Source organism: Dromiciops gliroides, chromosome 4 (genome assembly GCF_019393635.1).
Source record: "Dromiciops gliroides isolate mDroGli1 chromosome 4, mDroGli1.pri, whole genome shotgun sequence".
Taxonomy (NCBI): Eukaryota; Metazoa; Chordata; class Mammalia; order Microbiotheria; family Microbiotheriidae; genus Dromiciops; species Dromiciops gliroides.
The window spans coordinates 483,299,015-483,323,989 of NC_057864.1; the positions used below are offsets into that span (position 1 = coordinate 483,299,015).

At 42.3% G+C, this 24,975-nt stretch overlaps 1 protein-coding gene across 1 annotated transcript; it reads right to left on the bottom strand.

Moving 5' to 3' along the window:
• Window positions 1–21,377: 21,377 nt before the first annotated feature.
• On the bottom strand, window positions 21,378–22,265 carry LOC122753034 (transmembrane epididymal protein 1A-like). The gene has a single exon (XM_044000110.1). The coding sequence runs from the start codon at window positions 22,263–22,265 to the stop codon at window positions 21,378–21,380; it is 888 nt and encodes a 295-aa protein (XP_043856045.1).
• Between the last annotated feature and the right edge of the window lie 2,710 nt (window positions 22,266–24,975).

The following is a 24,975-nucleotide window of genomic DNA, read 5'->3' on the forward strand; positions in this document are numbered from 1 at the left end:
TACTAAGGACAGACTGAGGAGTCCACCCACACCTTGAAAGGCTGCTCACAAGGAGATACTGGAACCTTTGAGGTGAACAGAAGAACCACCAATTTGCCCACATCCAACCTAACCACACAGGGATAAGCCACCTCTCAACATTTTCCCACATTTGTTTTTTTTTTAAATCAAAAAAGTATTTTATTATTTTCCAGTTACATGTAAAGATAGTTTTCAACATTTATTTTCATATGATTTTTAATTCCAAATTGTTCTCCCTCCCCCCTCTTCAATACAGAAATCAATCTGATATAGATTATATATGTACAATCACATAAAACATATTTCTGCATTAGTCATGGTATTATTTTGTGTGTGTGTGTGTGTGTGTGTATGTGTGTGTGTGTTTGTCGGGCAATGAGGGTTAAGTGACTTGCCCAAGGTCACACAGCTAGTCTCAAGTGTCTGGGGTCAGATTTGAACTCAGGTCCTCCTAAATCCAGGGCCAGTGCTTTATCCACTGTGCCAATAGCTGACCCACATTAGTCATGTTGTGAAAGAAGAATCAGAACATAAAGAAAAAATTTTTTTAAAAAAGTAGAAACAGTATGGTTCAATTTGCATTCAGAATTCACAGTTCTTTTTCCTGGATGCAGAGAACATTTTTCATCATGAGTCCTTTGAAGTTGTCTTGGATCATTGCACTGCTGAGAAGAGCCAAGTCTATCACAGTTGATCATCACACAGTGTTGCTGTTACTGTGTACAGTGTTCTCCTTGCCCACATTTGTTATCTCATGCACAGGAACTGGCTGGGCTGCTTCTTCTGCTAGGAGCTCTTCAGAAACCAGTTCTACCACCCTCACTTCTCTCCCAGGTTCAAATAGGAGCCTTCACTCGATTCAGCTCCCAAGAGTTCTAGCTCTGGATGCTGACAACCTGTCATGGCTTTTGGTCCACATACCTTGATTTCTGCAGCCCTAGAGAGAGGAGGAGAAGGAAGCTCCAAGTTCACCGTGGCTCTTAAGTTCTAGTCTTTGGTTTTCATCTTTACTTTTGATTATGAAGTTAATACAAGCATTGTAATATGCACAGAACAGAAAGGAGGATGATTGTATAGGAAGCTGTGAATTTCTTTCTATCATGTTGTGTATTTTAAGTTCAGTAATTCATAAATTTATTTTTGGTGGGGCAATGAGGGTTAAGTGACTGGCCCAGGGTCACACAGCTAATGTGATGAAATAATGGGATTTAGCAGATACTCAAAGACCCACCTAGAGATTAATCCTGATAAAAGCAGGCTCGTGGAGGAGGACTTCAGGAAGAACCCAACTAGGCTGGAACTCTAGGCTAGGTAGGACTTCTTTTTCATAACCTTCTGAACTCTTTGTAAATATCTGTATGCTTTAATAAATGTTTAATGCCCAAAGACTGGTACTGAAGCTTTTTAATTTTTGGTGACCACAATTAAAATTTTAAACATCACACTAGTAAGTGTCAAGTGTCTGATGCTGGATTTGAACTCAGGTCCTCCTGTATCCAGGGCCAGTGCTTTATCTACTGCGCCACCTAGCTGCCCCATAAACATTTAATAAGTCATCTACCTATCTATCTACCATCTATCTATCTGTCTATCTACCTACATATCTATATATCCATCATCTATCTGTCCAACTCTCTACATATCTATTTATCCACTATCTACATATCTACCTATCTATCTATAATTCACTAGGAGCACACTGGATTTACACCAGGAATTTAGGGTTGGTTCAATATAAGAAAAACTGAACAAGGTATACCACATTAATAACAAAATTAAAATGTATAACCACATGCTAATAACAAGAGAGGCTGAGGGGGCAGCTAGGTGGCTCAGTGGATAGAGCACTGGCCCTGGATTCGGGAGGACCTGAGTTCAAATCCAGCCTCAGACACTTGACACTAGCTGTGTGACCCTGGGCAAGTCACTCAACCCCCATTGCCCTGCAAAAAAAAAAAAAGAGAGAGAGAGAGAGGCTGAAAAAAGCTTTTGACAAAATCCAACACTCCTTCCTGTGTTTGTTTGTTTTTTTAAGTACATCAAAGTATAGGGATAAATGGCCCTTCCTTATCATGGTAGGCGGCAGCATCTAGCCAAAAACCAAGAGCCAACATGAGAGATGAGGCACATGGATTGTCTTTAGGCTCCAAATAGGAGCTCTGGTCCCCAGAGCAAGGTGACAGCTCCTCTGGGAGTTCTAGGAATAACTCTGAGGGGTTGGAGAGTTTCTCTAGTGCTCCACCTCATGAGCCTCCAGCGGGTGGGTTATCCTCAATAGCCTTCACCCAACATGTTTCCCCAACATCAGTCACTAGCCAATATCTCCGCACCGTTGATCAGAGAAGGTGATGCCTTCAATATCAACTAACCAAGTAAGATCAATTTGTTTTTACGAGAGGGTACTTGGTAATTAAGTTTAATGAAGACTGAACTGGGGAACTTCTTCCTCCACACGCCCACTCTATTCCTGGGAAAAGGGATTTAAATGGCCAAAAGTCATCCTCCCACCAAGTCTATTCCTGAGTGTGGCATAGCCAGTCGATGAGTTGCTCCCTTACTTTCAGGACATGGCATCTTGGCTGCTTGGTTGATTCACTCTTGGCCTGCTCACCAAGCTTGCCTGCTTTAACCATAGGCAAACCGCCATGGACTCCAATTACTGAAACTTGGGCGGCTCTTCTGACATTCTGAGGTCACGAAGGTTGTAATTTAGTTCATCCCATCCCTGATACTCATTCACTTAAGATCAGGAAAATTTAGACACAGCAGGGACTTAAGAAACAGACACCACACCCTCATGGCCACATGGTAGGTGGATAGGGAAATAAGGCAGCACCTGCAGCTGACATTGGTACTGTCTCTCTTCCCTCATGGAGGTCCACAGTATTTGTTCTTCCTCACTTGAAAGTCACCAGGGGAGGCATAGAAATTTCACCTGTCCATGCTTTTTTTTTTTTAGGGCAATGAGGGTTAAGTGACTTGCTCAGGGTCACACAGCTAGTAAGTGTCAAGTATCTGAGGCCGGATTTGAACTCAGGTCCTCCTGAATCCAGGACCAGTGTTTTATCCACTGCTCCACCTAGCTGCCCCCTGTCCATGCTCTTTTTTTTTTTTTAGTGAGGCAATTGGGGTTAAGTGACTTGCCCAGGGCCACACAGCTAGTAAGTGTCAAGTGTCTGAAGCTGCATTTGAACTCAGGTCTTCCTGACTCCAGGGCCGGTGCTCTATCCACTGCAGCGCCACCTAGCTGCCTCCAGGTATTAGGTTTACATCTCTTACCAAGATATAGTCCAAATGAAGAAAATAGAAGAAGCAAGGAGGAAAATACTTTTTCATAACTATGGACAAAGAAGTGTTCACAATCCAACAGGACAGAGAGACTTACAGAAGATAAAATGAACAATTTTGATAATATAAAATTTAAAAGTTGGGGGCGGCTGGGTGGTGCAGTGGATAGAGCACTGGCCTTGGACTCAGGAAGACCTGACTTCAAATCCAGCTTCAGACACTTGACACTTACTAGCTGTGTGACCCTGGGCAAGTCACTTAACCCTCACTGCCCCGCCAAAAAACCAAAAAACAAAACAAAACATAAAATTTAAAAGTTTCTGCACAAACAAAACAATTCCGCTAAAAGGATAAAGAAAAAAGTTAATTGGGAATTAACCGCAGATTTCTCCGATAAAGAGAAATATAAAACATTTCACGTACAAAATATATAAGGAAATTATTCAAATTTATAAGACTAAGAGCCATTCTCTAATAGATAAATAGTCAAATGATAGAAACAAGCTGTTTTCAAAGGAAGAACTTAAAGCTATCAGGAACCACGTGGAAAAGTGCTCTGAGTCACTAATAATTTGACAAGCGCAAATTAAAGCAACTCTGTGGTTCTACCTCACACTCTCAGATTGGCAAAGACAACAAAAAAGAAAAATGACAATTGTTGAAGGGAATGTGGGGAAAATAGGGATTCTAGTGCACTGGAGGTGATGCTGTGAATTGGCTTATGAAATCTGGAAAGCAATTTGGACTTGTGCCCCCAAAGTCCCTAAATTGTGTATATCCTTTTACCCAGCAAAACCACTTAGGTCTCAAAGAGATCAAAGAAAGAGGAAAAGAATCCATATGAACAAAAATATTTAGAGCAATTTTTTGTTATAGAAAAGAACTGGAAACAAAGGAGTGAGTGCCCATTCATTGGAGAATTACTGAACAAATAATGATATTGGAACATAATTGCTTTTTTTTTGTGCTATAAAATTTGACAAAAGGGGGGGCAGCTAGATAGCACAGTGGATAAAGCACTGGCCCTGGATTCAGGAGTACCTGAGTTCAAATCCGGCCTCGGACACTTGACACTTACTAGCTGTGTGACCCTGGGCAAGTCACTTAACCCCCATTGCACCACAAAAAAAAAAAAAAAATTAAAAAAAAAAATTTGACAAAAGGAGTGATTTCAGAGAACCTTGAGACTTGTATAAAGTGATTCAGAGGTAAGTGAGCAGACCCAGGAGGACAATTTATACAATAACAACAATATTGTAAAAACAACTTTAAAAAATTTAATAACCAATCAATGCAATAAGCAATCACAATTCAAGAGGGCCAGTGATGAAGCATGCTACCAACTTTCTGACAGAAAGGGAATGGGCTCAAGATACAAAGACATGCATTTTCAGACCTCATCAACGTGGAAATTTGTTTTGCTTGACTGTATATTTGTTGCAAAGATTTCCTTTCTCTTACACTTTTTTTTTCAATTTAGTAGGGTAGGAGGGAAATCATAGTGAGGAATAGTGTATTATAATGATAATTATTGCAATTATAATAATAATAAAGATAAGAGGGGGCCTTGAAGAATTTTTAAATACACAAAAGAGGGTGGAAGGAGGGCCAGAAAGGATCACAGACAAGCAGGACAGCTTTGAAAGTTACATGTTTAAAAAAAAAAGAAAGAAAGTTACATGCTAAACTGATCATGTATTTAAAAGAAAATCAAGCTGTACATAATAGAGATTTTGCAGTTTTATATTTTTTCTGTTCTATTATGTTTATTATTATGTTTCTTGGGTATTTGTTAAATTCAATGCAAAAGAAAGTTAAAAAGAAAATTCTTATTTAGATCTTTTGATCACTGTCTATTGAGAAATGGTTCTTCTTATATATTTACAACAGTTCCCTCCTACATCTTGGATAGCAGACCTTTAGCAGAGAAATGTACTGCTAGGATGTCTTCCTCAGTTAACTCTTTCCTTTCTAACTTTGGTTCCATTGATTTTGCTAATGCAAAACCTTTTCAATTTTATGTAATGAAATTTGTCCATTTTATCTTTTATGATCATTTCTAACCCTTGTTTAATTTAGAAGTCTCCCTCTATCCATTGTGAAAGGTCCCCTTTTCCCCTTCTCCTCAAATTTGTTTATGACTTTTTATTTTTAAATCATATGTCTATCTGGAACTTATTGTAGTATGTGGTGTGAGATAATAAGCTACACCTAATTTCTGTCAGACTACTTTCCAAGTTTCCAGATGTTTTTCATTGAATAGGATTTCTTAACCTGGTATGTCATGTCCTTTGGCTAAGTCCAGTTGCCTGTCAATCTTCTTTGCCTAATCTGCTTCACTGTTAAATTTTTCTATTTTGTAACCATGACCAAACAGGTTTGATGATGATCCTTGTTTTATAAAATAGTTTAAGAACTGGTACTACTAGGCTCCCTTTATTCCTACTCTTATTTAATTATTTCCCTTAGGAGTCTTGACCTTCTGGAGTATAAAGATCTGGATGAACTTTGTTGTTATTTTATCTGTAAATTAATTTAAGTAGTATCATATTTATTATGTTGACAGGGCTCAGTCATCAGCAATGTATATGCATCCAATTCCCCTTATTGAATATAATTTTATTGTCTGGTAGTCAGTAAAGAATATGTGTATTGTTTCACTCATTGAGGATCACAGATTTGAAGCTGAAATGATCCTTAGAGGTCACTTTGATTTTGTGTGATCCTTGTGTGGTCAACTGCTGGGAGCTGACCTTGTTCTCTGCTTCACCTCTAGCAGGACAGGGATGAGATCCTGATGGTCCCAGGCACTATTTTTTTTTTTAATGAGGCAACTGGGGTTAAGTGACTTGCCCAGAGTCACACAGCTAGTGTTAAGTGTCTGAGGCCGGATTTGAATTCAGGTCCTCCTGAATTCAGGGCCAGTGCTCTATCCACTGTGCCACCTAGTTGCCCCCCAGGCACTATTCTTAAACCAATTTATTTTATTTTATTTTAGCAGGGCAACGAGGGTTAAGTGACTTGGCCAGGGTCACACAGCTAGTAAGTGTCAAGTGTCTGAGGCCAGATTTGAAATCAGGTCCTTCTGAATCCAGGACCGGTGCTTTATCCACTGAGCCACCTAGCTCCAGGCACTATTCTTATGAGAGTTGAATCTGAGTTCTCAGTCCTCCCACCAAATATGCAAAGGCTTCCAGCCATCCCCAATAAGACGGAGAAGTTTCTCAGTGTTTCTCATTGGTCTTATTAAACCTTGGTTTCTTCTGGCATGCTTTTTCTTTCTTCTTTGCTGACATATTTCCCCTGTGAGCTGGGCTCAGCCAGAATCTTTTTTTTTTTTAGTGAGGCAATTGGGGTTAAGTGACTTGCTCAGGGTCACACAGCTAGTAAGTGTTAAGTGTCTGAGGCCGGATTTGAACTCAGGTACTCCTGACTCCAGGGCCGGTGCTCTATCCACTGCACCACCTAGCTGCCCCCCCTCAGCCAGAATCTTGACCGTCACCACTTCTCCAAGAAAAATGAAGACTTTCCCAGTGATCTCTGAATTGCTACAACCCAAGGTCCCTTCTTAGACCTCCTGCTTCTCTGCAGCATTTCACACTGCTGGTCCTCTCCTCCCTGGTCTTTTGTGACACTGCTCACCCACAGGGTTCCTCCTACCTTTCTGGATGCTCCTCAGACTTTGTGCTCTGCTCCAGGACTTTCTTTCACACTCTTCTCTCCACATGCTCTTGCTCATCTCATTAATTCCCATGGGTTCAATGATCATCTCTAGGCAGATGGCTCCCAGATCCATACATCTAACTCCAGACTCACTCCTGAACTTCAGTCCCAGAGTGCTATCTTTTTGAACATCTTCAGCTATCTCCAGGACACTGCAAAATGGATGTCCCATAGACACAAAACTCAATGTGTCAAAAAGAACACTCCTTGGGGGAGCTAGGTGGCGCAGTGGATAGAGCACCGGCCTTGGATTCAGGAGGACCTGAGTTCAAATCCAGCCTCAGACACTTGATACTTACTAGCTGTGTGACCCTGGGCAAGTCACTTAACCCCAATTGCCTCACCAAAAAAAAAAAAAAAGAAAAAGAACACTCTTCATTTTTGCTCTTCCCCCTTTCTGACTTTATGCTGGGAGTACACTATCCTACCAATTAGCCAGATTCATAGTCTTGCAATTTTCCTGGACTCTTCCATCCTTTTCAAAGTATTCCTCAGCTATCCAATCAGCTGCCAAGTCTTGTGGAATCTCAATCCACAGTATCTCACATTTATTCCCTTATTTTTATTCAAACTCCAACTCACCAAGTTCAAGTCCTCATTACCTCTCTCCTAGACTATTGCAACTGTTTGCTAATTGGTCTCATCGCTTCCAGCCTCTGCCCCCTCTAATCCATCCTCCACTGAACTAGCTAGTTGGTATACTCAAAGCATAGATATGAATTTTTTTTGTGGGGCAATGAGAGTTAAGTGACTTGCCCAGGGTCACACAGCTAGTAAGTGTTAAGTGTCTGAGGCTAGATTTGAACTCAGGTTCTCCTGAATCCAAGGCCAGTGCTTTATCCACTGCGCCACCTAGCTGCCCCCCACAGATATCAATTTAATACTGTCCTACTCAAGAAACTTCACTAGCTCCCTCTTACCTCTAGAATAAAATACAGCTTTCCTATTTGGCATTTAAAGCTCCAGCTTATCTTTACTGCACTTTTCTCTCTTTCATTCTCTCTATGCTCTAGCCAAACTGGATGGCTTGATGTTCCTTGTAAAAGGCATTAAATCTCCCATCTCTTTACAGAGGCTGCCCCAATGTTTGAAATGCCCCTTTACTTACCCATACCTCATAGAAACCTCATACCCCTTCAAGGCCCTACTCAAGGGCCACCTCCTACATGAAGTCCACCCTGATTTCCTCCATTGCCAGTGTTTACCCACCCCCTGTATAGATTTTGTATTTACTTTCATGTGTATGTGCATTCCCTACCCTCCCTGACAGACTAAAGGCCCCTTGAAGGCTGGGAGAGTTTTCATCTTTGTCTTTGGATGCCAGGCATCTAATACAGTGCTGAGCAGAAAGCGCTTAATAAAGGCTTATTGAATGAACCAGCTGAGGGTGTCAAAGCCATGCGGTATGAATACAGCTGTAGCAAACAGTGTTAATCAAACAGTGTGAGAGATTTTATATCATACAGACATTAGCTGGGAGCTCTAAGGGGTCTTAATGATCATCTATTCCAACCCCCTCATTTCCTATTTCGTCATACTTGAAAATCTCTTCACTCAGTGCTACCATTGTCACCTCAAGTTGTTGACCTACATCACTCTTTCCTTGAACAGCCAAATTCCTAGAAAAAAAGCTGTTCACATTCAATAATCCACTCCTACTTACCACTCTCTTCTCAGTCCCTTGAAATCTGGCATCTATCCCCACCACAATGGTGACGTTGCTCTCTCTAAGATCACTGATGATCTCATTATCGCTAAATCCAATGGCCCTTTCTCGGTCCTCATCCTTTCTGACTCTCTGCAATGTTCCAGACCAGTTCCCTTCCTCACTGGACACTCTCTTCTCTGGATTTTTGTCAGCCCTTCTGTTTTGGTTCTCTTTTTCTTAAGTAGTCAAATCTTTCTCACTCACCTTTGCAGGTTCATTGCCATCATCCTTCCTTGAGCCATGGGTGTATCCCCAAACTGTTACTGCCTCTCCTTTTCTTTCTATATTCTCAGTAATCGTATCAGTTCTCTTGGTCTCAACTTTCATCCCTACATAGTTAACTCCCAAATCTATATATAAAGCTTTCATCTATATTCTGATTTGGTCTTGAACGTCCACCAGCCTGTTGGATCCCTCCATCTGGATAGTTGTCCCTTGGGCATCTTTATCTCAACATTCCCAATTCTTTCTTCTGCCAAAAAGTATGGCTTTTTTCTTCTTAAAATAAAATGTTCCTTCTCTGTTTTCTTTAGTGATTGTACCCCAAACTGTGGGTGTACCTCCAAAGATCTGTCTTGAACCCTCTTTCCTATATATATTCTCTAAGTGACTTTACCCCCTCTTGTGGTTTTAATTATCATCCTTATTCAGATGATCCATACATCTCTATATCCAGCCTTAGTGTCTCTCTCTCTCTCTCTCTCTCTCTCTCTCTCTCTCTCTCTCTCTCGTTCCAAGCCCACCAACTTCCTACTGGCCATTTAAAACTGTATATCCCAAAAATATCTCAAACTCAATATGTCCAGAGCAGAACAGATTATCTTCCTCCATTTGAAACTTCCTTTCTTTCCATTGAATTCTCCTGTGCAGAGGATGGATTAGAGAGGGGAGCAATTTCTGGTAGCAAGATCAATTAAGAAGTTATTGCAATTGGTCTGATGAGAGAAAATGAGGGCCTGGCCTAAAGTACTAAGGGATCAGTAGAGAGCAGGGGATGAATGGGAGACCCCCACCCTGTTTCTGATCTCCAAGGTTCATCCCCTCAGCATTACCCTTGACTACTTACTCTCTTATGAAAAATTTTCTAATTCAAATAATAATTATTTGTTACACACACACACACACACACACACACTCCCTCTACCAGCTTGAGCAATTTTAAAAAATCTCTCAAGGAAGCCCTTTACAATTGGGATGCAAACTATCCTTCCAGCCTCATTATATAGTATAGCATCCTCCTTTCTCACTCTCACTCCGCCATCCAGCCAATCTACCGTTCTCTCTGCTCCTCACAGGTGCCCTTCTATCTCCCAGTTCTATGCCTATGCTCTGGCTTGTCCCATTCCTGAATTACGTTCCATCACCCCTGTTTCCTTATAGAATCCTTCTGTTCCTTTAAGACCTAGCTCAAGTTGCCACCTTCTATATGAAGCCTGTCCTAATCTTCCTAGCTACTCACACTTTCCCTCTCTAATTAACCTTTTATTTTGTCGTTGTTGTTGAGTAGTTTCAGTCATGTCCCACTCTTCATGACTCCGTTTGGAGTTTTCTTGATAAAGATACTGGAATGGTTTGCCATTTCCCTCTGAAGCTCATTTTACAGATGGAGAAATTGAGGAAAAAAGGGTGAAGTGACTTACCCAGGGTCACACAGCTACTAAGTGTCTGAGGTCAGATTTGAACTCGATGAGTCTTCCTGACTCCAGGCCCAGTGCTCTATCCATGGCACCTCCTAGAGGCCCTACTTTTTATTTAGCTAGTTTGCATTTATTACATATTTATTTAGGCACTTGTTTTCTACCCTAAAAGGACTTCCTGTGCTAATAGAATAAGTTCCTTGAGGGCAGGGACTATTTAATTTTTGTCTTCATACTCCAAACACCTGACATAGGGTCTGGCTTAATATATGTTTGTCGTTTAATTGGCTTCCCCATAAACCAAACCTTCCTCTAAACTTCCCCGTTTCTATCAAGGAAAACAGCATTCTTTAGGTTAGCCAAATTTGATACCCAAGAGTTGGCCTTGGCTTTTGACTGTCACAACCTGCCACTAGATCCAATCAGTTGCCAAATTTATCAATATTGCTTCCTTAACATCTCTCCCATCTATCCCCATCCATCTGTCTTCCTGAGTTCAAATCCAGCTTCAGACATTTCCTAGCTGTGTGACCCTGGATAAGTCACTTAACCTCTGCCTACTTAATTTTCTCATCATGGTTATAGGTAATGTTAAGATCTTTCTGGTATAGATCTTTCGTGTATTCTACCAGCTCTTCTTAATCTCTTCTGCTTTTGTTAAGTTCTTACCATGCCCATTTTTGCCCTTGATATCTCTAATTTTCTTGAAGAGATTTCTAGTCTTTCCCATTCTGTTTTCTTCTATTTCTTTGAATTGCTCATTTAAGAAAACTTTCTTGCCCATCAATTGGAGAATGGCTAAACAAGCTGTGGTATGTGATTGTGATGGAATATTCTTGTGCTATAAGAAATGACAAGCAGAATGGTTTCAGAAAGGCCTGGAAAGACTTATATGAACTGATGTATAATGAAGTGATCAGAACCAGTATAACATTGTGCACAGAGACAGCAATATTGTTTGATGAAGAACTGTGAATGACAGCTATTCTCAGCAATATGAAAAGGACTAATGATGAAGTATACTATGCACCTCCAAAGAGCTGATTTTGATTGAACACAGACTGAAGCATGCTATTTTCAATTTCTTTCTTTCATTTTTTCTTTTATTCAAGTTTTCTTATACAAAATGACTAATATAGAAATGTTTTATGTAAGTGTACACATATAACCTATATCTGATTGCTTGCCACCTCAGGGAGGGGCAAAGGAGGGAGGGATAAAATTTGGAACTCAAAACTTTAAATAAAAATGTTTATTATTTTTTTAAAAAGAAAGAAAGAAAGAAAAGAAAATGTTCTTATCTCTCCTTGAAATTCTCTGGAATTCTGCATTCCGTTGGTTAAACCTTTTCCTTTTCTCCTTTTGCTTTCCCTTTCCTTCTTTCCTTAGCTATTTGTAAAGCCTCATCAGGCAGCCATTTCATTTTCTTCCTCTTCTTTTCCTTTGGGATGTTTTTGTTCCTGACTCCTATGCAATGTTGTGAACCTCTGTTCACAGTTCTTCAGATACTCTATCTACCAGATCTAATTTCTTAAATCTATTCATCACCTCTACTTCATATTCATAAGGACTGTTATTTAAGTCATACCTATAAGATCTGATGGTTTTCCCTACTTTCTTCAAATTAAATCTGAATTTTGTAATAAGAAGCTCATGATCTGAGCCACAGTCTGTTCCAGGTCTTGTTTAACTGACTTGTATAGAGCCTCTCCACCTTTGGCTGCAAAGTATAGAATCAATCTGATTTCAATATTGACCATCTGGTGATGTCCATGTATAGAGTCACCTTTTGGGTTGTTGAAAAAAGTGTTCATTATGACCCGTGAGTTATGTTGATAAAACTTAATTAGTCTCTGGACTCAGCTTTATTTTGTACTCTAAGGCCAAACCTGCCACTTATTCCAATTATCTTGGTTTTTGGTGAGGCAATTGGGGTTAAGTGACTTGTCCAGGGTCACGCAGCTAGTAAGCGTTAAGTGTCTGATGCCGAATTTGAACTCAGGTCCTCCTGACTCCAGGGCAGATGCTCTATCCACTGCACCACCTCGCTGCCCCCCAATTATCTTTTATTTCCTACTTTAGCATTCCAATCCCCTGTGATGAATGTGACATCTTTTTGGTGTTATTTTACTTTTTTTGTTTGTTTGTTTTGTTTCTTTTTCTTCTTTTTTTTTTTAGGCAATTGGGGTTAAGTGACTTGCCCAGGGTCACACAGCTAGTAAGTGTTAAGCATCTGAGGTCGGATTTGAACTCAGGTCCTCCTGACTCCAGGGCCGGTGCTCTATCCACTGCGCCATCTAGCTGCCCCTTAGTGTTATTTTAGAAGATGCTGTAGGTCTTCATAGAAGTGATCAACTCTGGCCTCTTCTGCATCAGTGGCTGGAACATAGACTTGTATTACTGTGATACTGAATGGTTTGTTTGCCTTGGATTCAAACAGATATCATTCTGTCATTTTTGAGATTATATCCTAGAAACATTTTGAATAATTATTATATTATTTTATATTTATATTTTTTGAGAAATACCCCCAATATTTCTCACCTTTGTATTGACTATGAGGGCTACTCTATTTCTTCTAAAAGATTCTTTCCCCCTAACTCGCAGGACTGTGAAGATTAAGTGAGGTAATATATGTTTTACAAACCAAATGTTTATTATTTTTATTGAATCTGCTATCATCTTGAGATTCTATAAAAAGTTTCATAAATTAGTTAATTTACTTCATATAAAGTATGAGATGGAATATCCAAAACACACACACACACACACACACACACACACACACACACACACACACACACAGATGGAATGTCCACACTTGATTTTCTTGGAAAACCATGGATATTGACTAGTAAGTCTATGTAAGGAATTCCAGCAATGTTGGAATCATTGAACTAAATGGGAATAAGTATTTGTTAAGAGCCCTTCTATGTGCTAGGCACTGTGTTACAGTATTATCCCATTTGATCCTCAAAACCCAGTGTGAAAAAAAAACAACAATGTGTTAAGTGCTGTTATTATCCCCATTTCCCAAGGTGAATATTTTATTTTGTTTTGTTTTTGTTTGTTTGTTTTTAGTGAGGCGATTGGGGTTAAGTGACTTGCCCAGTGTCACACAGCTAGTTAGTAAGTGTTAAGTGTCTGAGGCCGGATTTGAACTCAGGTACTCCTGACTCCAGGGCCAGTGCTCTATCCACTGCACCACCTAGCTGCCCCCCAAGGTGAATATTTTAAAGAGTATAAAACTTCTTATTTGAGTCCTTCAAAAAAAAAAGATTCTTGTTCACAGAAGTAGATGTAATGATCACTTGAATTAGATTCCCTCTTTCCCATCCCTTTAAGTTCACTGATGCCCAAGATATCAGTGTTTAATTTTTCCATCTCCTGCTTGACCACATCCTGCTTCCCTCAGTTCATAGCTCTTACACTCCAGGTTCCTGTGCAATACTGACCTTTACAACATCAGACCTTCCCTTTGTCACCAGACACATCTACAGCCGAGCTTTCATTCTGCTTTGGCTCAGCAGCTTCATTAAGACTAGAGCTACTTGTGGTTGTCCTCTGCTCTTCCCCAGGGCACCTTCCAAACCAAGGGGATCATCTTCCAGCATATCTTTTCTCATTTTAATACTGTCCACGGGGTTTTCTTAGCAAAGATGCTAGAGTAGCTTCCATTTCCTTCTCCAGTGCATCATCACCTTTTGTCAGAACTCTCCATTGTGACCTGTTCAGTAAGAGCATAGCTCAGACTTCATTGAGCTACCCAAGCTCCTCCACCACAACAAGACTGTGATCCCAGAGGGATCCCTGCCTACCACTCCCCTATGTGTGTTGTCCTTCCTATTAGAACCTAAGCTCTTGGGGGCAGCTAGGTGGCGCAGTGGATGGAGCACCGGCCCTGGATTCAGGAGTACCTGAGTTCCAATCTGGCCTCAGACACTTGACACTTACTAGCTGTGTGACTCTGGGCAAGTCACTTAACCCCCATTGCCCCGCAAAAAAAAAAAAAAAAAAAAAAAAAGAACCTAAGCTCTTTGAGGGCAAGGACAACGTTGCTTATTTCTATCAGTATCCCCAGCACTTTAGCACAGTTTCTGGAACATAAGACCTTAATAAAGGTCTTTCCATCCTTTCATTCATTCATTTCACTTTGACTTTCATTCAAATATGTTGACAGATAAAATCTTGGAGATAGGAAGAGCTTTGTTCTGCTTGGCCCCAGAGCACAGAACTAGCTTCGATGGGGGAAAGTCACAAAGAGGAAAAAGGAATCTGAGAGCCAGGGACTCAGCCACCATCTAGATCCCCATGCTCCAGACCCAACAAATGGTCACCTGAACCTGGTTTTCTTTAGGAGCCAAGGAACCTTGGCTCTTGCACAGCAAACTGCTCCCGGTAGCTCCAGGTAAAGGCTGCCCTCTGTCCCTGAAGAGTTTGGGCTTCTGTGTCAATATCCCAGTGCATGTGCCACCATCCATGTGAGGGTTAAAGGAGAAACCTTCAGCACTGATACCACTGGAGGCTGGATTGTCAGCGATGCAGAGGAAGAGCTGGTGGGCAGGATACATGGGGGAGCAGAAGCTCTGTACTCAGCATTGGAAGTGGGGAGAAAGACATACAGCCTAGCGAAACCTTGGAGTTCATCCTACATGTAAAGAAGGAACTAACTGGTCTGGCCCCTCTCCAGGAGTTCCTAGGAACATGTGGGAGTATGTCAATATCATTGTTCTCCCCTGGTAATATGTGAGATTTCAACATGGTTCTGTCCCAGAGATCTCTAGCCCTAGGTCCTAGCAGCCCTGCCACCCACTGACTGTGGTGCACACACCTTCATTCCTCCAGCCTGAGAAGGAGGAGGTGCCAGCTGAAGCCAGGCTTGTAGGCTGGGCCCAATAGTATATGCTACTTAGGATCTCATAGACTGAAAGCTGTAAAGAAACTTCTAGTCTATCCAGTCCAACGCTACAACAGATGAAAACAGTGAGCCTGGGAAGAGGAACTGGTTGCCTAAGGTTGTATAATTAGGCAGTAGAAGAGAGAGTATTTGATCCCAGGTCCTCTGAATTCAGAACTAGGTCCCTTTCCAAGAGCCTTCACTGCCTTGCATGTTGCAATAATAACTGTTAGGGGCAGCTGGGTGGTGCAGTGGATAAAGCACCAGCCCTGGATTCAGGAGGACCTGAGTTCAAATCCGACCTCAGACACTTGACACTTACTAGCTGTGTGACCCTGGGCAAGTCACTTAACCCCCAATGCCCCGCAAAAAAAAATAATAATAACTAAGCATTATTAGCATAGTACAAAATTAAGCTCACTATCCAAGTCATTCAAGTACTCTAGCCCTTAGAGGTTGGTTCTTCCACATCCGAGTGTCAATGCTTCTTCCTCTTCCCTTTCTCATTTTTTTCATTTCTACTCCTTCATGACCATCAGCTTCCTCCTTTCTTGCTTCTTGTCTCTTTTTTCTCTCTGTCCATCCCCTGTCCCTTTCTTTCTCCAGACTTAATTGCTTCTTTTCTGTTGCACTCCTTGCACCCACCAGTAAGAGCAGTTTAAGCTCCAGATTGGACATGAGAAACCCAAGGCATTCTGGGAGAAAAGACTCCAAGGTAACCATTGTGGTGCCCATTTGAGAGGACAGACCTTGAGAACCACTCTCAGGGATAGGGTTCTGTTTAAGGGGATGGCTTAAATTGTATTTTATAACAACAAAAAGGGTTTGGAGGGGCAGCTAGGTGGCGCAGTGGATAGAGCACTGGCCCTGGAGTCAGGAGGACATGAGTTCAAATCCGGCCTCAGACACTTGACACTTACTAGCTGTGTGACCCTGGGCAAGTCACTTAACCCCAATTGCCTCACTAAAAAAAAAAAAGGGTTTAGGGTATAGTTTGGTTTGGTTGTTTGTTTTTAGCTATATTGGGGGTGGGAGAGGATACAGGAAGGGATAGGACCTGTGCTTGGGGTGGATAGGACAATGATAACTGACAGTAGGCTGAAGACAAAGTAGATCAATCATTTTGTTTCTTTTTTATCTGCAAAAAGTAGCAACCTTTACACTAGAGATGATGACAAATCATTAATACTCAGGGAGCTGATACTCATGACAACTAAGGACATAGTAACAGGCCACTTAATGAATTCAAGTTAGCTGGCCCAGAATATAACAAAAGAACTGCCCACTGTGGTGGCTGAGCAACTGTCAGGGATATGGGGGAAATTCCGGAAATTGAGAGGGCTATCACCATATTGGAGAAGAACAAACACTGTCCTCACTTCCAAAAACAGGAAAGAGAAATGGGCCTGCCGATCACAGTCCAATGAGCTCCACTTCAATTCCTGGGGAAACTCTAGAACATAGGTCATTAAAGGTATGGTAAGTGAACATCTGGGAAAGGCACACGAGATAACAAAGAACCAACCCAGCTTCATCTAGAACATGTCATGCTTTATGTAAACTAATGTATAGTGAAGTGAGCAGGACCAGGGGAACTTTGTGCACAGTGACAGTCATATTGTTTGATGAAGAATTGCCAATGACTTCATTATTCTCAGTAATACAACGATCCAAGACCATCCCAAAGGACTATTGACGAAACATACGATCCACCTCCAAAGAAGGAACTGATATTGATGGAACACAGACTGAAGCAGGCGATTTTTCACTTTCTTTCATTTTTTCACTTCATTTGAGTCTTTTTATACAAAATGACTAATAAGATAATGTTTGACATAATTGCGCATGTATAGCCTATATCTGATTGCTTACTGCCTCAGGGAGAGGGGAGAGGATGGAGGGAGGAAGGGATAGAATTTGGAACTCAAAACTTTAAATTAAAATGTTTATTAACATTTTTTTAAAATTAAAAGAACAAGTCATGCCAGACTCAGCCCTTTTCCTTTTTTGACAGGATTACTAAGCTAATAGATGAGGGGAATGCTATTGATGTAGAACATTCAGATTTTAGCAAAACTTTTGATCTCATACTATTCTTATAGAGAAGATAGAGAAATCTAGACTAGAAAATATTACAACCAGATGGAGAAACACTCTTTGATGGACCAGAGTCAAAGAGTAGCTATTAATGATTCACTGTTATTGTGGCAAGTGGTCTCCAGTAGAGTAGACCAAGGATCTGCTGATCAATGGAACTGGCTCCTTGTAGGGATAGTATCTTCACTGGATGGAGTCCTCTCCTCAAGTCTCTTCTCATTCCAATCCATCCTTCAATCAACTGTCACAGTGATCTTCCTAAAGTATTGATTTGACCATTTTGATGTCCTATTCAATAAATTCTAGGGGCTCTCTATAACCTCTAGGATCAAATATATAAAATCCTTGGTTTGGCATTCAAAACTCTTCACTAGGGGCAGCTAGGTGGTGTAGTGGATAAAGCACTGGCCCTGGATTCAGGAGGACCTGAGATCAAATCTGGCCTCAGACACTTCATACTTACTAGCTGTGTGACCCTGGGCAAGTCTCTTAACCCTCATTGCCCTGCAAAACTAAAACAAAACAAAAACAAACATCCTCTTCATTAGCTGACCTCTTCCTACCTTTCCAGGCTTCTTCCATGTATTCACCTCCATGTACTCTGCAATCCAGTGAAACTGGCTTCCTTCCTGTTCCTTGAATATGATATTCCATCTCCCAACTCCATGTATTTTCCCTAGCTGTCATTCATGTGTGGAATTCTCTCCCTCCTCATTTCTAACCCTCCCAGGTCCCTGGTTTCCTTCATGTCTTAGCTAAAGTTCCACTTTCTGCAAGAATACTTCCCAGGCTCCCGTAATGCTAGTGCTTGCCCTGTATGGATTACCGCCAACATTAGATATGCAGGGGTCAGCTAGCAAATAGAAGAGTCGCTTCATCAGCAGAGATGACAGTGAAGGAGGAGATAATGGGGGAGGGTATCACAGGAATGTAAGGTGAGGAAAAGGAGAAAAGAGCAAGATTTTAGTAAATGGCCTCAAATTTTTCACTGATGTATGAGGTGAGACCCTGAGTAGAGAACATTGGGGGAGAGAATCATGGTAGGCTCAGAAGGGAAAAGAAGGTTAGGAACAATAGCTATGATAAGTGGAATAGGGAAGTACTTAGTAGACAGGCAGGAGTGAGCTTGCCTTACTAAAGCAACTGAGAGCCTAGTTGGAATTAGCTAACATAAATTTGTTGTGGTTGCATCAGCATGATTTCATGATAGTCAACAGTTCTGTTCAGTAGCACATGAACAGGAGCAAAGGTGGCAATAATTCAGGGTCAAGGTTTTATAAGATGTGATCATTGATAGTACAAGGGAATGAGGGTTTCAAGTGTAGAGGATAGGGCCGAATTGAACTGGTTCACCCAGAAATCAAGACTGGGAAGAGAAGAAAATATAGTCAGAGTAAGGATAATGTCCAGGAAGAATACTGAGAAACAGAGGGATTAAGATCCATGATAAGGACAAAGAGTAAAGCATCAAGAAGAATGAAAAGATTATGATCACATCAAGGGAATTCAGAGCTCTCGAAAGTAGAAGTGGAACTCTTGTGGGTGATGGCAGAATCAAGAGCAGGAGGAAGGAAGGAAGGAAGGAAATTAGAATTTGTTTTTAATTTTTATTTCTCTGATCCATAGTGATTTAGAGCATTTTTTCATATGACTATAGATAGCTTTGATTTCTTTGTTTGAAAACTTTCATATCTTTTGACCATTTATTAATTGGGAAATGACTTGCAGTTTTGTAAATTTTACTTAGTTCTCTATATATTTGAGAAATGAGGTCTTTATCAGAGATATTTATTACAAAAATTCTTTCCCAGTTTTCCACTTTCCTTATAATTTTGGTTGCATTGGTTTTGTTTATGCAAAAGCTTTTAAATTTTATATCCTTAAAACTATCCATTTTACATTTTGTAATGAAACAAGCATTTATTAAGTGCTTACTACATACCAGACACCGTACTAAGCATTGAGGATACAAATACAAACTAAAAGCAAGATGATACATTACTTCAAGGTGCTTACATTCTTTTTTTTTTTGGTGAGGCAATTGGGGTTAAGTGACTTGCCCAGGGTCACACAGCTAGTAAGTGTTAAGTGTCTGAGGCCGGATTTGAACTCAGGTCCTCCTGACTCCAGGGCCGGTGCTCTATCCACTGCGCCACCTAGCTGCCCCAAGGTGCTTACATCCTAAAGGGGGAAGACAATACTCAAAAGGAACTGAAACAGGGTGGGAGAAGTACAGGGATGGAAATGAAGGTAGCCTGTGCAAAGGCATCGTTTTGAAATCCAGAAAGCCAGGAACAGGCAGGTATGACAATGAAGGCAGGCTGGTGCCCTGGGCCCTTCCACAAAATGGAGACTCCAAGAGAAATTCACCAATGAGAGAAGGTGGACCTTGTGTGCTGTGGCAAGCTTCTGAGGCTTTTCCAAGCCAAGAAATCCCTGGGCACTAAGAGAAGCTCCAAGATGAGGCAACAGCGCATGAGACATGGTTTTGAAATCCAGAAAGCCAGGAACAGGGCAGGGAGCAGAATTCTTAATATAGAAATTGTCCCTAGGCTTCTTCACAGCACACAAGGGCAAGCCTGTTCAACCCTAGTGGATGGAAGAAAGCCCCTAGAATGGTTGGCATAAGGGTAACACTCTTCTCCAAGCCACAGGTGGTGAGTTGCTGTAGCCATCCTTGTGGTCTCTTGTCCCAGGAAGTAAATGGATGCCTGCTGCCATGATATCAACAGAGTATAGTGGAGTCCACCTAGCACCTAGCACATTTCCTGGAACAGCAGGTGCTTCTTCACTCAGAGAAAGGAAATTACTTGCCCAACATGACAAAGCCACTATTTAAACTCAGTGCATCTGACTCCAAATACATTGCTACAGTCCCCCATAAAATACAATAAGGCCCTCTCCCCAAAGCACCTACCTTGTAGCCTCCTGGCCAGACTCTGGACTTGACTCCACTCCTCCATGGCTTCTTCATTTCCCATTCCTGATTCTCCCTCATTTCTTCCTTCGTGACTGGCCATCTGCTTTCTCTTTCCTGTCTCCATCACTTTGCACATCCCTTTTTCTTTCTCTCTCCCAACTTTCTTGTATCCCACTTGCCTTATCTCTCTTCTGCCTCTCCTTGCCTTGACTCTCTCCTGGCCACCACTGGCTCCACTTGGCTCCACATGAGCAACCCAGGGAATTTTGGGTTGTGGAGGCCAACAGACAGGGCAGACCTCCCAGAGGAAGGGACTGATGCTGGGGGAATTTGATTAAGGGACTGTCATTCATCAGATGGAGAGGTGGATCTTTCCTCTTGTTTCAAGTCCTGACTATAAAGACAGACAATTGTTCATTGTGTTAATGCTGCCTGAGAGAAAGATTTCCTACCTCCCTGATGCCCCAACCCCGAGAGAACTGCATTTCCCTTTCCCTATGGTGGAAATACCCAAGCAGGGGCCCCCAGAGCAACAGCCCTGACTTGCGCCTATCAATCCATAACAGCAATAGCAAACACTTCTATGGGGTTTTTACACCTGCAAAGTGCTCTACACAAGTTGGCTCATTTGGGTCTCAACCATAGGTAGGTCCTAGGAGCGTTAGCTCCATTTTAAAGCTCAAGAAACTGAGTCTTAGAGAACCTTGGTGACTTACCCAAAGTCACACAGGCAGTAAAGTGTGAGATGGGATGAGGAGCCTGTGGTCCTCTGTCTTAGGGGGCGCCATCCCTGCTACCTTCTCTACTACACTGTGACTCCCTCTGGCCACACAGCTCAAGCTGTCAGAGGAGAGTTCTAACCCTCCTCCTTGGTCACCATGTTTTCAGAAAGCCCCAGAAGAGAGCCAAAAGAACTGCACTCACATAGAGACAGACAGAGCAAGAAGCTTTGATCAGAGCTGTCCTTTTTATTGGAGAAAAGCCATTTTTCCTGGCTGGGGCAAGATGCTCTGCCACACTCTGCATTGTCCCAGGACTCCTCATTCCATGATGGGGAAAAGGCTCAGCGTATAACTGTCTCACACCCTAGATCTTACCATCCTCCTGATTCATTTCAACCATCAGCTGCTTTAGCTCTGCCGTGGTGGGGTCTGTGGGACACAGTTGGTACCCAGCGGTCTCTGGCTCCTGCTGAAGTGGACATCGATGGTGCCAGAGGCTACAGAGCCCATAGACGCCAGCTATCAGGAGAGCAGTGAGGGTCAGGTGCCAGCAGAAGAACGTGGTGAGGAACATGACATCTCCAGGTTTATCTGCCCTCCAAGGGCGGCCGGTAATAGGATAATAGAGAAAGCTCCCCAGGTGGGCAAACCAGGAGCCAAACAAGAGAAGCATCCATACCTTGAACACCCAAAGCACAGGCTGGTCAGGGAACCATAGTTCAGTCATCAGTACCAGAACGATCAACATGTTGGGCAACACCAGCAAGAGGTGGGAACGGACTTCCAGAACATCTTTGCCCTGAGTGTGGGAGATGAGGAGCAGGGCAGTGCCTTGGAAGGCCAGGGCCAGGGCAGCCTGCTCCAGCTTCATCTGCTGCCTGGGCAGCCAGCCCCGACTCACTATGTCCACCAGACCACTGATGATAAAGAAGCCATACATGGTCATGTGTTGCCAGGAGTTGTGATACAAGAACTGCCGCTCAGGGTCTTCCCAATCTATCAGGACGAGCCTGTTTGACCCTAATGGATAGAAGAAAGCCCCAAGGAAGCCTGGGATACAGACAACAACCTTCACCAAACCCTCAATTGGGAGCTGGCGCAGCCAGCCCTGTGGTCTCTTATCCCGGGGAGGAAGTGGTGGAATCAGGAGACGCTGTCCCCTCAGGAGGGCCAAGGATGCCAACACAGCATAGTAGAGTCCGAAGCAAAAGAAAATCAAGCCGGGGAGCAGGTGACCCACGAAGTTAGCCATTGGAGCCCCAAAGCCAAGGACAATCAACGCTGAGGAACACGAATTCTAAGCCGCTGCTCCCAAGGAGAAGCTGACTTTGTCAGAGGGAGCAAGACCCCACCCATCCTGCCCACTCAGTGAATACGCGTCTTGAAGTTGATTCCACACCTTTTAAAACACTGGGAACTTCCTGGGCTGCTCCCAGGGGTGGGACCTTAAGAGTTCAGGGAAAGACTTCATCCTCTGAGGCATCCTCCCTTGTCGAGGCATGGACATGAACTCTCCCCTCAGTTCTGCCAACAGCCTTGGCTCTTCTCCACCTTCCCAGATCCTGCCAGCTCTAGCTGCCTGCTCTAGCTCCTACCCTCCTGCCCCCTAGTCCTGGAGAGACAGGAAGGAATTGGTTTGCAGCCTGTGCAACACCAGAAAGAAACGAAACCATAACCATAATAATATTATTTGCAATCAAGTGTCATCAATGTAATGTGAAACTCACCCACCAGGTCTGACATCCTTGTCTTCCTTCCTGTCAGCACCTGTCAGACCCATAATCATTGCTTTGCTGTATTTTCCTTTTGAACCAATCGCTCTTCCTTCTAAACCCTTTCAAGCACTCACATGCTTCTTTTCCCATTTTCTTTTGCCCATCTCCTCTCTTCTCCTCCTTTTCTCCCCCACATATGGCACCCTCTGAGCAGAGCCAATGGAACTCCCGGCTCTGTGGCACAGGGGCAGCATGCTGTCCACACAGCACAAGGGACTGTGGCAAAGTGTGTGGAGCTGGGCTTGAAGACAAGAATCAGCAATTTAACTTCTTCCTCAGCCAGGTGTTAATTGGGTGATCTTGGGCAAGGTCTTAGACTCAAGCACACGTGATCTCTCTAATCCTGTTTCTTCAGCTTTAAAATGAAGATAAATAGTGTCTTAGAGCCTACCTTGTCATTGGGAGGGAATGCAGAGCAAGTACTCTGCAAATTTTCAAGCCCTATAAACGCTCCAGGCATAATTACAATTATTACAATTGTTGGACTTGGGGGATCCTTATCCCAACCCATAATCGCACCGGTAAGTTGGGTTCCAAAAGGCCACTGCCTACATCTCCCTCTTTCAACTCTAGGGTACACCTGAGGAGTTAAGATGAGTTTCCACCACTGTCAGATCAAATCCCATTCCGGTGTGGGCCATAATGCCAATCACCCAGTCAATATCTCCCCAATATCATAAATACCATTGATTGGCGTTCCACATCATTTTATAAATTAACATCAGATAGGTTTTTATAGAAGGGATATTTGCTAAGAACAGAGGTATAAACACAGCCCCCTGAACCAGGGGCATACTTTCCCCCAGACCTCCTTGGTCCCTTGGGAAGACTGACTCCAACTGAAAGCAGCTCCTATAAAGCATTTGATCTACCAGGTTCTCTTCCAAAGTTGACCGAATCGATGGACAAAGTTTCTCTCTTACTTGTAGGAACCAACTTTTACTCACTGTTGCTGGGTTGGGTCAAGGATGTCACTTCAGGCTACCCCCCTCATTGGCCCTGGCTGCCCTCAGACTCTGGAATGGATTCCAGTTCCCAAACAGGTTCTCTCCTAACCTTTGAAGCCCACATAGTCCCAGCCTGGTCCATTTCATCTCTGACACTTAAGGCAGGAAAGAGGCACAGAAGCAAGAACAGGGGCATATGCTCATGGTTTCATGTCAACCTGGGGGGAGGGAGAAAGGAAAACAGGACACAGGTACTCTGCCCACCTGGAAGCTTACAGAAATTACTGCCTTCTCACTCAAATGAAGCCAAGCAGGAAAGAGGCTGCGCTGCCCCCATGGGAATCTTTTGTTCGCACACCCATTTCTGATTTAGCAGCTAATCCAAAAGACACAAAGTAACCAGACAGAAACAGTTGTAGAATAAAATACCTGCACAAACTCTGAGCTATGCAATGCTTCCACTTCATATTCCTAGGCGATGTTATTTAGGTCATACCTTAGGTGGTCTGATGGTTTTCCCTCCTTTTCTTCAAGTTTTCTTGTACAAAATGACTAATATGGTAACGTTTTACATAATTGCACATCTATAACCTATATCTGATTGCTTACTGCCTCACGGAAGGGGGAAGGAGGGATAAAATTAGGAACTTAGAACTTTAAATAAAAATATTTATTATCCAATAAGTAAATAAGTGTACAATGTCCAGCTAAGAATTAAACATTAAAGGGATGCCCATAGATTGGGGACTGGCTAAACAAGCTGTGGCATGTGATTGTAATGGAATATTATTGGGCTATAAGAAATGACAATCAGGGTGATTTCAGAAAAACCTGGAAAGACTTACATGAACTGATGTATAGTGAAGTGAACAGAACCAAGAGAACATCGTATGCAGTAACAGCAATATTCAATAAAGAACTGTGAATGCCTTAGCTATTTTCAGCAATACAATGATCCAAGATAATCCCAAAGGACTAATGAGGAAGCATACTATCCACCTCCAAAGAAAAAACTGATATTGATTGGCTACAGACTGAAACATGCTATTTTTCTCTTTCTTTCTTTTTTTCTTTTATTAAAATTTTTTTGTACAAAATGACTAATATGGTAATGTTTTACATAATTACACATGTATAACCTATATCTGTTTGCTTACCATCTCAGGGAAGGGGGAAGGGAAGGAGGAAGAGAGGGATAGAATTTGGAACTCAAAAACTTTTCTTTTCTTTTCTTTTCTTT